General features: G+C 32.0%; 1 protein-coding gene across 2 annotated transcripts in view; it reads left to right on the forward strand.

Annotated features, from left to right (window-relative positions):
* The window catches only part of alpha-Man-Ia (alpha-Mannosidase class I a), a 221,709-nt gene that overhangs the window by 51,275 nt on the left and 154,542 nt on the right, over positions 1-15,892 (forward strand). Inside the window, exon 1 of one of the 2 annotated variants that reach the window (XM_070109522.1) lies at positions 11,079-12,292. The exons of the other annotated variant lie outside the window; for it this stretch is intronic. Within the exon in view, the coding sequence (XP_069965623.1) occupies positions 11,474-12,292 (819 nt within the window). The 5' untranslated portion in view covers positions 11,079-11,473. Of the gene's footprint in view, positions 1-11,078; positions 12,293-15,892 lie in introns of those variants that run through there. 2 annotated transcript variants of the gene reach the window in all.

Consider the following 15,892-nt stretch of genomic DNA (forward strand, 5'->3'; position numbering starts at 1 on the left):
GGGTGCAAAATTGCAAAAGTAATGTTTAAAACGGTAGACCAGAAATATACAAAGTTTCTATTGGCACTCGAACGGAGGCCCTCCATCTGGTGTCGCAAAAGACTAGAACTAGTAAATACGAGGCTCATGACCCAGACTAACCTAAAACAACCTTAACCCAAAGTGTCTTTATATTAGTACCGAGTGGTTGGAAACGTGAAAAAATACTCCTAATTGCTATAAGTTTTCATACAACTAGCTTATTCCACTTAAATTTTAAATCAGTAACCATTATGTGCGGCCTTTCAACTATAATAGATTTTACTACAAATTATAATCTAAGTTTTTATAGATATTTTTACAATAGATATCACTTTCTCCTAACATATCCGTATATTGGGTGATATCCGAGCAAATAATCTCTCATTAAATGAAAAAATAATGACGCCGTCGGATATCTAGAATCCTAGCATGTTTTTATATAATATCTAATTGAATGCTTTTATTATCATGCAAAATTATCATACGACTCGTTGTAACAAGCTTGATATTTTTAAAATAATTTAAAAATATTTAGCTTATAATTTATACAATTTTATATGAAATTTGCGCTGACTTTTTCAAAGAAGTTATTTCTTATTAGCATACTTCCTCCTTCTTATTACCAAATGCACATTCTTTCAATTACATCATCTACTGATTTATTTAAATATTTAATTTTTTATGCTCTAAGGCATAATTTTACCAACTTGTCCTTCAAATTTGCTCAACCTTGCAGCAACTACCCTTAGCAACTCGTCTCACCCTTCTTAAAATAATTTTAATATTAATAATTTTCTTAACTAGAAAATGCCTTCCATAAATCAAGACTCGAATATGATTGCATTTACTCTCTGTGCGCTACTCGTCTTGTCGTCTCAAGCCTACAACGAGGCGGCGGTCGCGTATCTACCGAGCGCTACGGCTGTCTGCCAACCACAACAGCAACGCAGCAGTTGTGAGTCGGTCAATGTCTTTGACAGCGGAATAATTTCATTTACGCCAGTCATGGTGTCTGCCTGCACTCCCTCGGCACCCTTGGCTTCCCAGTTGGTGCCCGCTCCCAGCATTGCGTAATCAGATTTGCTATGCTAAAGTGGCTAAGTGCTTATGCATTCGGTAATGCAATTCACAGATGATTCTTCCTGCTTTCTGCCGCATCATCATTGCCACCGCAGAGTAGAAAAGAGTAGTAAAAAGCGAAGTGAAGCAGCCACTCAACCAGCTCGTTGGTGGAGTAGCTGAAGCATAATGACAACAGCTTTTATCAAGTTGATATATATATTACATATATACAAAGATATATGTACTTGTACATATATATGTATCTACATACTCTTGACAGCGTCGAAGCAATTTTAAACTGCAATTTGCTCTCCGCTCGCTTACACGCTTGCGGCGTCAATTTGTTATTACGTTTTACTTAAATTTATCACTTGAAGTGTGTCATTCACACACACATATACATATCTCACACAAACTGCATACATATGCAAAAGTAGAGTAATATTTCTGTAGATAGTTTGCCGCCTTGTGTGTGCTGCGCGTGTAGGCACTTAACCTTTGCCCTACGTGGCGTATGAGTGACTTGCCTGTTGCTTGGTAGCGTGACGAAAGCTAAATTCATAAAGATAATATAAAAATGTGTTAATACAAAACTGGTTTAATCATTTGCCACTGTCATTACATTTTACACAAATTGAATTTTTCCCTAATTTTATTTATTTAATTTTTTTCCTTAACATATTTCTCTCTCTCACCATTTGCTCTCATATTTTATTAATCGAAATTAATTTGATTTATTGCACATATTTGCCACCAACGACTGCGGTGCACACACACACACTCATGCATGCGGTTCGTTTTTGTTTGCAATTTGTTGGCAAATGAAATTAAAAGTTTTTAAATTCACATTTATTATTTGTGTTCCGTTTATAAATTGTGTATTGCGCACGCGCGCTTAACTTTAATGTCATTTATAATAATTATGTGCATACATTACATTGTCGGTTTCGATTGAGTTTACTAATTAGTACACCAATATATACATATGTATGTATGTGTGTGTTATAAAATATATAAAAATCTGTGTCGTGCTGAAATGAGAGTGAAATTTATGATTTTGCAAAACTTAATTTAAATTTTATTTAAATTCTTATTAAGTTTTTTTCTTTGGTAATATTCCTGAGCTATATTTTTAGGGTTCTTTTAACAATTAAGTTGAAAAACATGTGCTATTTTGACTGATAATTTTCGACTAAAAATTTAAGTTTTTGTGATGTTTATTCGAAATAAGGAGAAAAAATGTTTTAAAAATAAAGGAAAGGTTTGGAAAATAAAAGGTTAAGTTCACAAAAAATTTCCTAAAAAAAATTTTTTGGATCTTTTTATTACCAACAACTTTGCGAAACAACTTTTTTCCATAGGACTCATAGTTTTGCCGGAAATCGAGATAAACCCTTTTTGACCTTTAAAAGTTCAACCATTTTTGGATTTTGTTTTCACTTATTACCATTTTCAAATGCTTCTGCACTATCCTATTCTTTCTGTTGATAGCTATACCGACCAAAGCTATCAGTTTGTATTCAAAAAAATATAGAATTTTAAATATTTTTGATTGGACCAATTTATTTGATTTATACCAGTTTTGTTCAATTTACCGCTCTACAAGTTTTAATGGACTGAAGACAGATGCTTACAACATAGTGATAGTATGTAATATTAGTTGTAAAGATGAGGTATTTATTAGTCGCTACAGCAACAAAAAATATTAAATATTAACATTTTTGATTAGACCAATTTATTTGATCTATACCAGTTTTGTTCGGAATACCGCTCTATAAGTTTTAATGAACCGAATGACAGTTTATTACAACATAATGATAGTAATGTAATACTATTAGGTGCAAAGATGTGCAAAATAACCCATATGATCCAATTTTTATGTTTTTTTTTGTTTGCTTTTTCTCCTGCCACGTGGGCAGTTTCTTTTGTACTTGTCGCTTTACTATGTGCTCAGCTTGAAGTTGTTGTATCTAATTGTATTCTGAATTTTTAGTTACACGCTTGATTATAATAGATTTTAATATGCATATTTAGTACGAATATATGTTTATTAGGGAGGATCTTAAATGTTGTAAAAAAAATTGGAAAGTATGCTCCTTACAAAAAAAAATTTGAAGAAAATTTTGAATTTTTAAACCCATGTGACATGCCTTTATTGTATATATACACAACCACATTGTCTATGTAGTATTTTGGATTAAAGGGGATACAAATGTAAGCATTGAATGAAACAAAAAAATATTTATTTTCCGTCTCTAATATAAATAGCAGTATGTGGATCCCTATGCCCTAATTCTCTTCCATTAGGATCAAAATTATGTGCAATGCCTTTATTTCTGGTGTAAACAATGGTGGTGATGAGATGTTGACTGAAAACATCTTTCATTTAAGTACTATCCTAATGTATGTATAAATAATAATTTGCCACTCCAACAATAAATGACATACCAGCATGCCTCTCGGTCAGCAAACCTGTCAGCTGTGATTGAAGCACTTCTATATACAGCACATTTTCTCTAGGTAATAATTATAAATTATTTCTAATTTGAAAGTTTTGCATCAAAAACACGTAATTGCAACAGACAAGCCTTGCAGCGTGCGAAAAAATATAAGATATTATTACCCAACATTTTCTTCGCAAAGAGTAGCTAACTTACTTTGATCGACTAGAAAGATTCTAAAATTCTCCTCGTTGCATTACAATTACAGCACAGCGCTTACATGCAGCGTTACAACGAAATTTAGATTTCTTCCATTTATGCAATTAATTTTACAGATTTGATTGCTTTATGCTTGGTTGCGCAAGCTACAAGTACAAAGCAAGAATGTGTGTGTATGTGTGTGTTTGTCGGATATGTCGGTTATTCGCGCTGACATGACATGAAATATACCTTTTGTAGTAATTGTTGTTGTTGTTTTTTAATGTTTTTTCTTGTTGCAATTACTCAAAAAATGAAAACAATAATGCAAATTTCGCATAAACACCACCCAAGTGATTACCTGTAATTTATGCACAATTATTTTAAAATTACAATCAGTTGGCTCGAAGTTTCCAGTGCAAAAAAGCAAAAAATTAAACAAAAAATGCTGAAAAATAATAATAATCGTAAATTAAGACAGAAATTGCTTGTTTCCTTTTTTCGCCAGAAAATTATGATTTATAATTATTGCGCGTGTCCATATAGGTACATGTCATATTAGCAAGCGTTTAAAATTTTAATTTTTTATTTATTAAAATAATTACTTTTTTTTGTGTTTTTAATACAATAAATAAAGTAATTATATATATTATTTATTAATTTGTCTGCTGTTACGCAGTAGAGGTAATTATTATTTTTTTTTTTATAATTATAATAAATTTCATAATCTACGTTCAACTAGTTAGTTAGTTATATTTTAGTTTTGAATTAATCGTTTTGAACTATTTTGTTTATTTCCAAGAAGTATTATAGTTTTATTCGGACTTATTTTTATTAACCTGAACAAGGTATGTATAAACACCCGTTGAAGCGAACTTGTGCCTCAGTTTATGAGATATCGATCTGAAATTTTCCACAAGCCCTTTTATCCCCAAGAAGTTGCTCATTTGTCGGAATCGCTGATTTCGGATCACTTTAGGTTGTAGCTGCCATACAAACTGATCAATAAAATTTAAGTACTTGTATGGAAAACTTTTCCATTTGACGAGACATCTTCACGAAATTTGGCATAGATTATTGTTAAAGGCAACGCTACAATCTGAAGAAATTTTTTAGATCGGACCACTATAGTAGATCTTTTTGTACCCTTTTATGTTATAAGAAATGCAGCTGTGAAGGTTATTATAGTTTCGAGGCAGCCGAAGTTAGCATTTTTTCTTGTTTTGCCTCAACATTGTAGGCGTTTGTTTTGAAACTGCTTCAAAATTTTAGATTTCCTTTGCACAAAGCGATTTCCCTCAATAGCAATACATAACCTCTCATACATCTACACTTAAAAATTCTCTATTTCCCATGTTCTATTCTATATTATTAGTATTATTACTTTTTGTTTGTGTGATTCCCCTCCGTCATTATTACAAAATTACCAACTGACTTCTATCGTTAACTTATACGGCCAACAAACCGGCAGCTGTTGGTCATAGTTAATGTGTTTTTGATGTTTTAGTTGTTGCAAATGCAATTACAACTAACTGCAAACAAACAACAAGTGTAATCGCAATGTAACTACAAGTATTAATTTTATTATATACTAGCATTACATATACGGCAGGAGGAACTAGGCACAAAGCAAGTATTTTGTATATATGTATGTGTGCATGTGGGTATGTGTGTGTGCAATGTAGCGCAACAAAGACGGGCAAAGAACGACTGAAATGCTACTTACACACAATTAATTGCCTACTTGAAATTACAACTTGTGTTGTTTGCTGTTTGTTAGACCCTTCCCACCCACCTCTCTTCGTGGACACTTGAGTGCGCCCAGCTGTTTTCTCTATTACTGTTTACAGTTACATTGCTAATTTATCTCTTTTCTTTGTTGGTATCTAAGCCAATTGTTTTATCTACTTTATTTTTGCATTCAAAATGCTTTGTTCCACCTTCAGACATTGCAACGACAGGACGCACAAATGCATGGTTTTCATGGGCTTGTGTTTCCACTTCATTTGGACCTTGTTAACAACATGCTTGTCGTCGACTCGTTTTTGTTATTTTTTATTTGATCTACTTGTTGGCTTTGTTTTTGTTGTTTTACTTGCTTATATGCACTGTCAACCGTTTTTTTTATAATGTCTAGCCGCTAGTGTGCAGTATCTGACATTGTGTCTTGCTTGCATCTATTTATTAGCGGCTGCCACACGCTCGACTGGCTTTTGTTTGCAAGGCAACATATTGAGTACCGTCAACAACATGCCTCCATTTGCCACGGGTTTTATTGTTTTTCTTAAGCTGTAATTTTTTTTTTGTGTTCTTGTGATTATTTTTATTTTTTATTTTTATAATTAGCTTAGTTTGCATAGAAAGATTGCAGCTTTTCTCTCGTGAGATAAATTGTAGTATAAAGTGAACTCAAAACCAATAGTGTGATTTGCTTCCAAAAATCATATATAAAAGCTTCCATTTCATGCCAGTATTAAAATTATTTTATTTAATATTTATTTAATTTTTTAAAGGTGATAACCATTTGTAAAATTACGTCTGGAAGAATTATTATTGCTACTAGTTAATGTAATATTAATTACTTTTTCAGACAAGTGGCAACCCTTCCTGCAAATTTTTTACTATAAAATGTTTTCATTTACATTTTTAATTCGTTACAAATATTATACTCTCTAATTTATTTGATTAATTTTTCGAAATCATATTTTTCAACCAAGTGGCAACCCTTCTAAAAAATATCTTCAACAGAAGTTTTTCTGAAACCTGTATAATTTATTCAACTTTCAGTTTTTCTCTATTTTATAGTATTTTTACTCAGAATTAAAAAAGATGGCAACCTTCCAAATTATCGAAATTTAATTCGATTATTAATTATATTTTACGCTTTTGATATGTTATATCTTTAAAACAAAGACAACATTTTAACTAAAAGCAATTATTGCTTGCTTTGGACCATTGCCTTAAGCCAGTCGCCAAATATGCCAACAATTTATTATACACACCACTCTACCAGTTTTGTGTGCCTGCTTCTTAGCCAGCCACGTATTGATATAAAAGTATATATGGTACATACATACAAATCCATGCTCTTTGTCCTACTGTAGCATTATTTTCATTCTCTTTGCTGTTCTTGCACTTTGTTTTTACAAGCATTTATTCTCAATTACAAAATCTAATTAAGATTTTTTATGCATAAAATCAATTCTCGTATGAATTCAATTATTCTCTATTTGCCGTTACATTACTCGTTTGTATGGCTATACGGTATATATGTATGTATATAAGCTAACATATCTGTGCATGTTTTTCTATGTGACAATATAGATAGTAGGGTCCCCTGTCGACACGGCAGAGTGTGATTTGAAATTTATGGATTAAATTCGTAGAAGTCCTATATTACCTAGTTTTGTACTAGTTACAAATTAACCAATATAATTATTAGTTAATATAATTGTGTAACATGGAGAATATTTCAAGCCTCTTCATAAAGACTAATGATTTTGCTTTTCTTATAAAAAATAAAATATATTTACAATTTCTTTTTCATTAGTAATACCAAACAATTCTGAAAATATGATATCCAGTCTGTGACCAATTTTCCGTGACACAATACTGTGAATTAGTTGCGCTCTACAAATGACTGAAAATTCTTAAATATAGAGAAAAAATTGGCATATTTAATTGATGACTGCATTCGTCCCTGAAACTAAGTGCCAAAGTCCCAAACAACCATCAGCGAATCAACAATGCCAACATTAGACAACTAACTGACAAACCAATAATTCAGCAATAAACCAATTGCAACCAGTTAGCCGATTGACAAGCGACGGCAGGTAGCCATCGAAGAGCGACGCAGCGGCCTACCAAAAACGAATACATACAAACAAACATACCTACGTACATAGCAACAATTGTGTTGCGCCGTTACTGTCACCAGAGAATAATATAGAGAATCTGTCTTATTTATTGGAAATTAAATGCAATTGCGAAAAAGCGCAGAAATCACATCAAACGCCGTCAAGTGTTGATTTTTATTCAATTATTCTTTAATAAAAAATTGCAAATATATGTACATACGCTACTGAAAAAAAAACAACAAAACAAAAACAGAAGTGGCAATAAATTAATAATTTTAAAGACAGCTGTGTGAAGAAGAGTACATTTGTGTGTATGTGTAAAGGTAAAGACAAATAAATGAAAAAAATATTTAAAATATTGAATTTTGAAGACGAAAGTATTTGAATTTTGAAGAAAAAAAAATGTTTGAATTTTGAAGAAAAAAATATTGAAATTTGAAAGAAATTATGCTTCAAAAACTATAATAAAATATATTTATAAAAAAATAATTCTCCAAAAATTATTTATATATTATTTCAAGAATTAAAAAAAAAATTATATATTAAAGAATTAAAAAAAAATATATATTTTTTTCATTAAAAAAAAACGTTTTTTTCTCAAAAATTAAAAAAAAATAATAATTTTAATGCTCTTAAAGGGGAAAATTAAAAATAAAGTTAAAATATATTTGCATATACATATTTAAATGCTAATTATGTACAAATTTTTGAGATAAAAATACAAATACAATAAAATTTAATGAAAATACTGAAGTTCCCTTGAGAATTGCATACTCAATTACAAAACTAAAATTAAAAATTCATATCAAATGTAAAGTGCATAAATTATTTTAACAGTACAAAAACAAGTATAAGGTGAATCAGCACAGGTGTACGCAATATATATCATAAAAACCAATAACTGTTTATCAAACATAAAGTCAACATATGCATATTAATTGCACAATAACATTTAGTGGCCGCAATAAAGGGGAATATCAAACAGACAGCGCTGCAAAAATTAACTAATTAAAAGTATAATAATTCATAAACTTAAAAGATATAAATAAACATTGCAACGCTAATTGAGTTAACGCGCTCCGGAAGAAAACAATGGCGATACCGGGACACCCACTGCTCTGTGCAGTAACGCCAACAGTCTCAACTGTAACACTGACGCCGCTGTCGGCGGTAACAGCGACTGCAGTGACAACATAAAAGTAGCCACTGTTAATGAATTAGAACTAAGAATCGTCGCTGTAACAGCAGCAGTAAAAACAACAGTACTGTAAGAGTAACAGCCGAAGCAGTTAACATTAAGCAACTGTCGGCGTTGCAGTGGCGGCGCAGTAACTGCGAAATGTATGTAAGCAGCACGCGAACACATCTAACCAACGCAGCTGAGCGTCAACGCTCATTCGAGCACAACGAAAAGCGCAGAGTTTGTGAGTAAAGCAGCTTTGTTTATTATAAACATACACGCACACATCATACATTGCTATCGACATAACGTCAACGGAGTCGCGTGCGCTGCAAAACGTGCAATGCAGCGGCGTGCGTGAGCAGCAAAGCTTTAGACGAACCTTTGATTACCAGGTTGCCAATACACAGCGTGTGAGCCCCCCCTGTGGACCCCCCTTATGTGCACCACACACTTTCGGTCCACTACAAGCCGAACTTAAAGCGTCGCCGGTCACCACTAAGCTCAAAGCACGGCGATCGTGAATAATAAACTGTTTTATTTGCTGGCTTCATTCGTGTCTCAGCCGCGAAGCGTTGCAGACGACGTTAGAGCGAACGAACGACGCTTAAAGCTGCAACTTACAACGTCGCATACATAACCAAAAGTGTGTATTTTTTGTTGTTGTATATCAACGCGTGTTGTACGTCCCATTGGTCGTTAGCGGGTAGCGTGCGGCAATATTGCGGTGGTAAAGGTGCAACGGTGCTTGCATAAAATAAAAAAACGAAACAACACAGTTGGCTGGCAAAAACGCAGAAAGCGGAATAGAATAAGTGAAGTGGCGTGGAATAAATGCGAAAGAGGAATGCGTTAATACGCTTTGCTTGCCTGTTGATATTTGATCGGTCAGTTGCTTTGACTCTCGCTACTAAAGGTATTGCATGTGCAGCGATCATCGGTAGCAGCTGTTGTTGCGAGTTGAATCGTAAAAAACACACGTTGATTAGAAAAATATTTGCAAAAGCTGAAAAATATTCAAAAATAAAACGGCAGTTGAAAAGTAGCAAGTCTACTTGTTATTGTTGTTTTTAATTTTGGAAAAAAAAATATTTGTGCCTTTTGAAATTCAAGCAAAAATAATTAAATAAATAAAATTAGCTAAATAAAATATATAAATAAATAAATAAATTATCTAAAAAAATAAATAAAATATATAAAAAGGTGTATCTGAGTAAATAGTATCCTATAAATAAATTAAAAAAGGAAAGAGTTTATGCTAAAAATATAAACTGCAAAGCCATATTTAAAACGGTAAAAGCAGCGAAACAAGTTATAAGTACGTTGTGGTGCGAAAATAATAAATTCCAATAAAGCAAATACCAAAGAAGGAAACAAGCCTGTTAAAATATGAAAAAAAATATGGTTGAATAAAAATTGTGAACACAAAATAATAATAAAAAAACTGAAAAAATAAAATAAAATTTAATTGATGTTAAGCAAAAGATTTTGGTCAAGAGTCTCCAAATATCAGATAGTTAAAAATTATTAAAAGAAATAATAATTTAAAAGTAAAAATAATAATTTAAAAATATAATAAAAAATACGGAATAATAATAAAAAAAAAATATAACTCATAAAAATACGGAAAAAAATAAAAAAAAATATAACTAATAAAAAATAATAATAATTAAATATTTTTTTAATAATTAAACAAGTTATAAATAAAAACTTTAAACAAATAAAAACTAATTATAATAAAAAATATAAAACAATCAAATAAAAAGATTATAAGAAACATTTTTTTAAAAATTAAAAAAAAATAATCATCATTAAAAAATCATTAAAATAATACAAAAGTTTCAAAATAATAAAAAAAGTCATCAAAATAATAAGTAAATTTTAATAAAAAATCAAGCAAAATTGTGAAATAAGTGAAATAATTTAAAAGAATACTTGTCTATTGCCTAAATTTTATAAAAATAATTCTAAAAGTGAAAACGGCAACCATAAAAATTTACTGGTCAACAAGAAGATCATTTTGAAAATCCGAGTTTGATACAAAGATAACAAATTCAAAATCAAGAAGTCTAAATTATAAATAAAAAAGAAGAAATACTAACTGTGAAGAACAAAAATAATAATTTAAATAATAAAAATTTATATTCTTAATAAAATTACGTTTTACAAAATTATTTTGGAGTACAGATAATAAAAAAATATTGAGTGGAAATTAAGAAAAAAATCTGTAAAAATTAAAAAAAAAAATAAAATTATTATAACAAAAGTTTTAATATTCTAAAAAGATTTTTATAACAAACAACAATTAAATAAAGTTCCAAAATATATAAAAAAAATTAAAATTACTGTGTGAAAAAATAATATTATTGAGTTAAGATTAAAAAACAATTTTTTAATAAATTATTTTTCACTTATAAGCAAAATGCGCATACTCCTAACTCAACCATAAATACAAACCACTTAATTACAAACGCTTTAAACCGATTCTTGCGAGTGTCTGCCTCTTCCATTGATTTTTTCCGCTAACAAAAAGGTTAAGGGCGTGCTTATCAATTACACAACCATAGTGCTGCACCTAAAGTCGTTGCGCTACACCATCTTCTCTTCCTTTCTTCCTCCCCCGTCGTTTACTGTCTTCTTTGACCACTACTTCTTTGTGTTGTCGCCTGATCGCCGCCATTTGGCATACAGTTATCGCGTTGCAACAAAAAACAATGTGCAGCCGGAAATGTTTTCGCGTACACACACTGGTCATACTCGGCGTCATACTCACCATTGTGCTCGTCTGCATTGTCGGCATAACGCTGACGAACAGCATCAACATTTCGAATATCATCAAATTGCGGGAGAAGGTCGCCAGCGATTCGGCTGCGGCGACCGGTGCGAATGCCGTGCAAACACGTGCCGCACTCGTCGAACAACAATACTCTACACTGCAACAACATCATTTGTCGCGTAACGATTTAAATTACATAGCGGCAACACATCCCAAGAATTTGCAACGTTTTGCCGGCAGTCATGGGGCCAGCGGAGGCGGCAGTGGTGGTGCAGTTGGTGATCACGCAAATGTTGGTGCGGTGGCGCAAAATAAAATTGTCATCGAAATTGGCATACGAAATTTTTCCACTGCGCTCTCCAACGCCAGCCATATGGAGACGGCGGCACAAAAGCAGCTGTCATCTTCTGCCGCTGTTGAGGCGCTGATCGATAAACTCATCGAACCCATAACAAGCGCCATTGTTGACGGTAACATTGACTCGATTTCGGTGCCTGCCACGGCTACGGGTCGCCAATTGAATGAGTCACTGTCCCAGTTGGTCAATGCGCAGGAGACTCGTTTGCGCGCTCAAAATGAAACAAAGCTGCTTCAACAAACAGCAACAACAACAACGCCAACTACGGCTACTATGGATGTGTCACAGTTTACCACAACGTTGGAGCCAATGCTGTCGCCGCAACCGAACGATCGTCTGGGCATTGCCGATCATAATCCAGGTCAGATTGACTTTGCGAAGCGCGAGCATGTTAAGCAGGTAAATTGGAGAATTTATATAATGTGTATTGTCATATGTGTGTATATACAGTCATATATGAGATGTTTGTGAAGTGAGAATACATATAAAATTATTTGTGAAGTTAAGAGTAGTATAATACCTTAGCGGTGAATATTATTATATATTATTCTTGAAATTTATACGATGTGGGACTGAAAAATGTTGTGTTGGAATTTGAAATTCAGTGTTGGAGCCCATTACCTACCAGTATAAAGAAAGTTATTCTCAAAAGTACTATATTGAAATTAGCTATTGTCATGTTTTCACAGAAAGGGTTGCTGCTCTCAGGTTTTTGCTTCGACGGCCAACCTATTAAATGGCGAAGCCGAAAACCAAAATATTATATTATAGCTCATGAATTTATGAAAATTATCTGGCTTCCAATCTCTTAATCTTTGCATGATAGTTTTCCAAACTTGTACTCTCCTTAGAAGACTTGTAGCTTGAAGGCAATATACATACGTATACCTGGCTTCATAGCTGCAAATGATAGGTCGTCTGGAAGCTCAGATTTGAATCCATTGGACTGCAGTCCAATACTCAAAAAATCTCTGGTTCGTTGCAGCGACAGAATTCTGCCGAGTTGACAGTCCTTGGCCGGATAAAAATCCGGGAAACTGTGCGTGATTCTAGTGATCAATGACCGATTCGGGTGCTTTGTGTATGCAAAATGTGATCATTACGATTGAAATTTTGTACATTGCTCTTCTTATATATGCCTTAATCAAATATAATTAATTTTAATGTTTTATAGTTTCATTTTTATAACGGCCTGAACTTGTAACAGAACTTATGGCAGCATTAAGTATAATACATACAAATGGAATTACCAATACTATACTAAGGGTTTTCTGAATTGAAATTACCATATATATATATATTGCATATTTTTTCGTGGTATTTTTTGTTATATCTCTATTTTTGATAAATTTTTTTTCTGTTTAAATATATCGTTCATAAAGACTTTGCCATTAAAACATGTTTTATATCTTTTCATTGCAGGTAAGCGATCGTGATCAAATATAAGCGATGTTTAATGGTATCGAATGTTGAAAAGAGGTTTACAAGTTAGAACAATTATTAAGACAATTCATTTTGTCTTGTTTATTTATTTTATTATTGAAATCTTATAGTACTCAGTCAATGGTCTGTGACCTCTGTGGATAATGCTTTTTTTAACTGTGCTTTTACTCAAAGGTCTTATCACGAATAGCTAACTAGTAATCGCAAATTATCATATTAGAGACTTATAAAAGCTTAGTTTTAGTTCGTGGAGAGACGCCCTTACTTCTTAATTACCATCTTAGACCAAAGTAGCAAATATCGGTCCTTTAGAATTTAAATACAACGTAATATAATTTTGAAGTCAGAGCTCATGAGTGTCAACAGTGACATTTGAGAACAGTGCGTCTTCAGAAGTGAAACACGATGAGTCATTGATGATAGGATAGGTGACAAAATCCTCATACAAGTAGCCATCTATTCTTCGTAGACTTGAGCATCAATCATAGCTAGACAATAGAAAATCAGAGAATGCTCTCTTTCGTATTTGAGAGTGACTTCGAGGGAAGCAATGTTTACTGTAGACATGTTTGTTATTGCTAATGAAATATAGTGAATAAGAGCTTGTTTATTCCTCAATAAATTTTAGACGATCTATACGGTGTGATTTAATAATAGGAAATATACTTACTACTTACTGTATTAATATCAAATTGCTCGTAAGGCTTCGTCTCTATTCTGACACAGCTGGTGGTGTTTTTGAGCATTATTTTAAAATGCATTGTAAATTTAGTAAAGCTATAAATTCTTGAAATTTCTGCATAAATGTTTTCTTGGTTCATGGAAACCTGCTTTAAAGAATTGGACAGAGTGCACTTAGGTTTAAATTCTTCGCAACGCTGAAAGAATTAGCAAACTATAATATTAAAGTGGCGGTAGTTTAACAAATTATTAAAACTTATAAAAAATATAAGCAGAATGAAGAAAAAACAACAAAATTCAAGCGCTTTGTGAATTTATTTTCATAAAATATTTATCTTTCAATATTTTATTTATTTTTTGCATTTGCACAATTCCCACTGTTCGCCTGTGCAGCGGTTTATATGCTATAAATCCAGGTTCATATATAATCCTACATACAGACATCTATTTAAACGCCTACGTTTGTCGTACAAATTTCAGGAGTTTTCGTGCAATCACATGATGTTATTGCATTTAATATAATTTGTATGTTTCTAATTTGACAATTTATGACGAGTACACATATGGTGAGCTGTAAGCTTTTGATTTTTGTTTTTTTCAAATGGCCATTAACTCTAGAAGTACGTGTGCACATATTTGTTGTATTTATTTGTTTACTTTACTCTTTTGTTTTATTGTAACCCGACACATGCACTAAATTGCTTGGCTTTGATTTGTGTCATTTCTGTGTTAGCGCCCGGACTGGCGCGTGACAGTTAGGGGGGAAATCAAAAGTTAGAAAAAATCATGATAGATCGCCAATTATAATTTGTGTTGTTTGTTTGCATAAAATTGTTGTAAAAATATTGCGCTTTCATAACTCAAAATAAATTCACATTTATTTTTGTAGAAGTTGGAGAGAGTTGAGCGACTGGCGCTTTTTCTCGTCTATATTTAACTTTTCTCATTATATTTAATTAGCATGCAATTAACTTGTTGCAACTAACTACCAATATTTCAGTTATCGTCATGTGGTTTTAAAGTTTTAATAGTTTTTAATAGTTTTGAGATAAACTTCCTATATTGTTTTCTATGTCTCAATAATTTGTAAATTTTCAAAATTTTTAATTTTTCTCTAGCTGAGGGGGAATTTTAGTTATTAAGATAAGATTTTTTTTTGAACAGTATTATGGAAGGTAGAGTATTGAGCTGCCTTACTTATCTCACCCTGAGTTTGAAAGCTAACCGAGATCTAATTGAAATTTGTGATTTGAGTTGATGCGTTCTTAGAATTATTGAATATTAATAATTTGTAGTAAGTTTATCCATTCAAACACACTGTATTTTTTAATTTAAAATATTTATTCTTTTCTCTTTATTTTGACCCAATATCGAATTAAACCCCAATTTTCAATCAAAAATTTTCACGTCAAAATATCAAATCGATTTACTAATTTTCGAAACTGGCGAATCGAACAAACATCTGGTATGAATGGAAGAAGGGAGGAACTAGGCTTTGTCCTTGATGCTACTTGTGAATTATTGTTCAAGAGAGCAACGCAGAAACAACGAATAAAGAAATTACGAAGACCAGCTAATTAGGGATTTAATTAGTGTTTGCCATATGCCTATATCGTTTCCTTGTTCATAAATTTAAATTTTACACAAATAATATTTTTTACCGCGCTGATTGGACACATTTTTATTGAACACCTGGTTTGTAAGTTTGTCAATTTCGATTTTCGGGCGAATAATAAAAGAATAACAACAAAAAGTATAAAGTGGAGTCATGCATATACATATATTTGTATGTACTCTTAAAGGTGTATGTAGTACGTGCGTATTTCAAGCAATTTTACTTAAATTTTTACAGACGTGTGCTGCACAGCTGCATTC

The sequence above is a fragment of the Bactrocera oleae genome, chromosome 5, assembly GCF_042242935.1.
Source record: "Bactrocera oleae isolate idBacOlea1 chromosome 5, idBacOlea1, whole genome shotgun sequence".
NCBI lineage: Eukaryota > Metazoa > Arthropoda > Insecta > Diptera > Tephritidae > Bactrocera > Bactrocera oleae.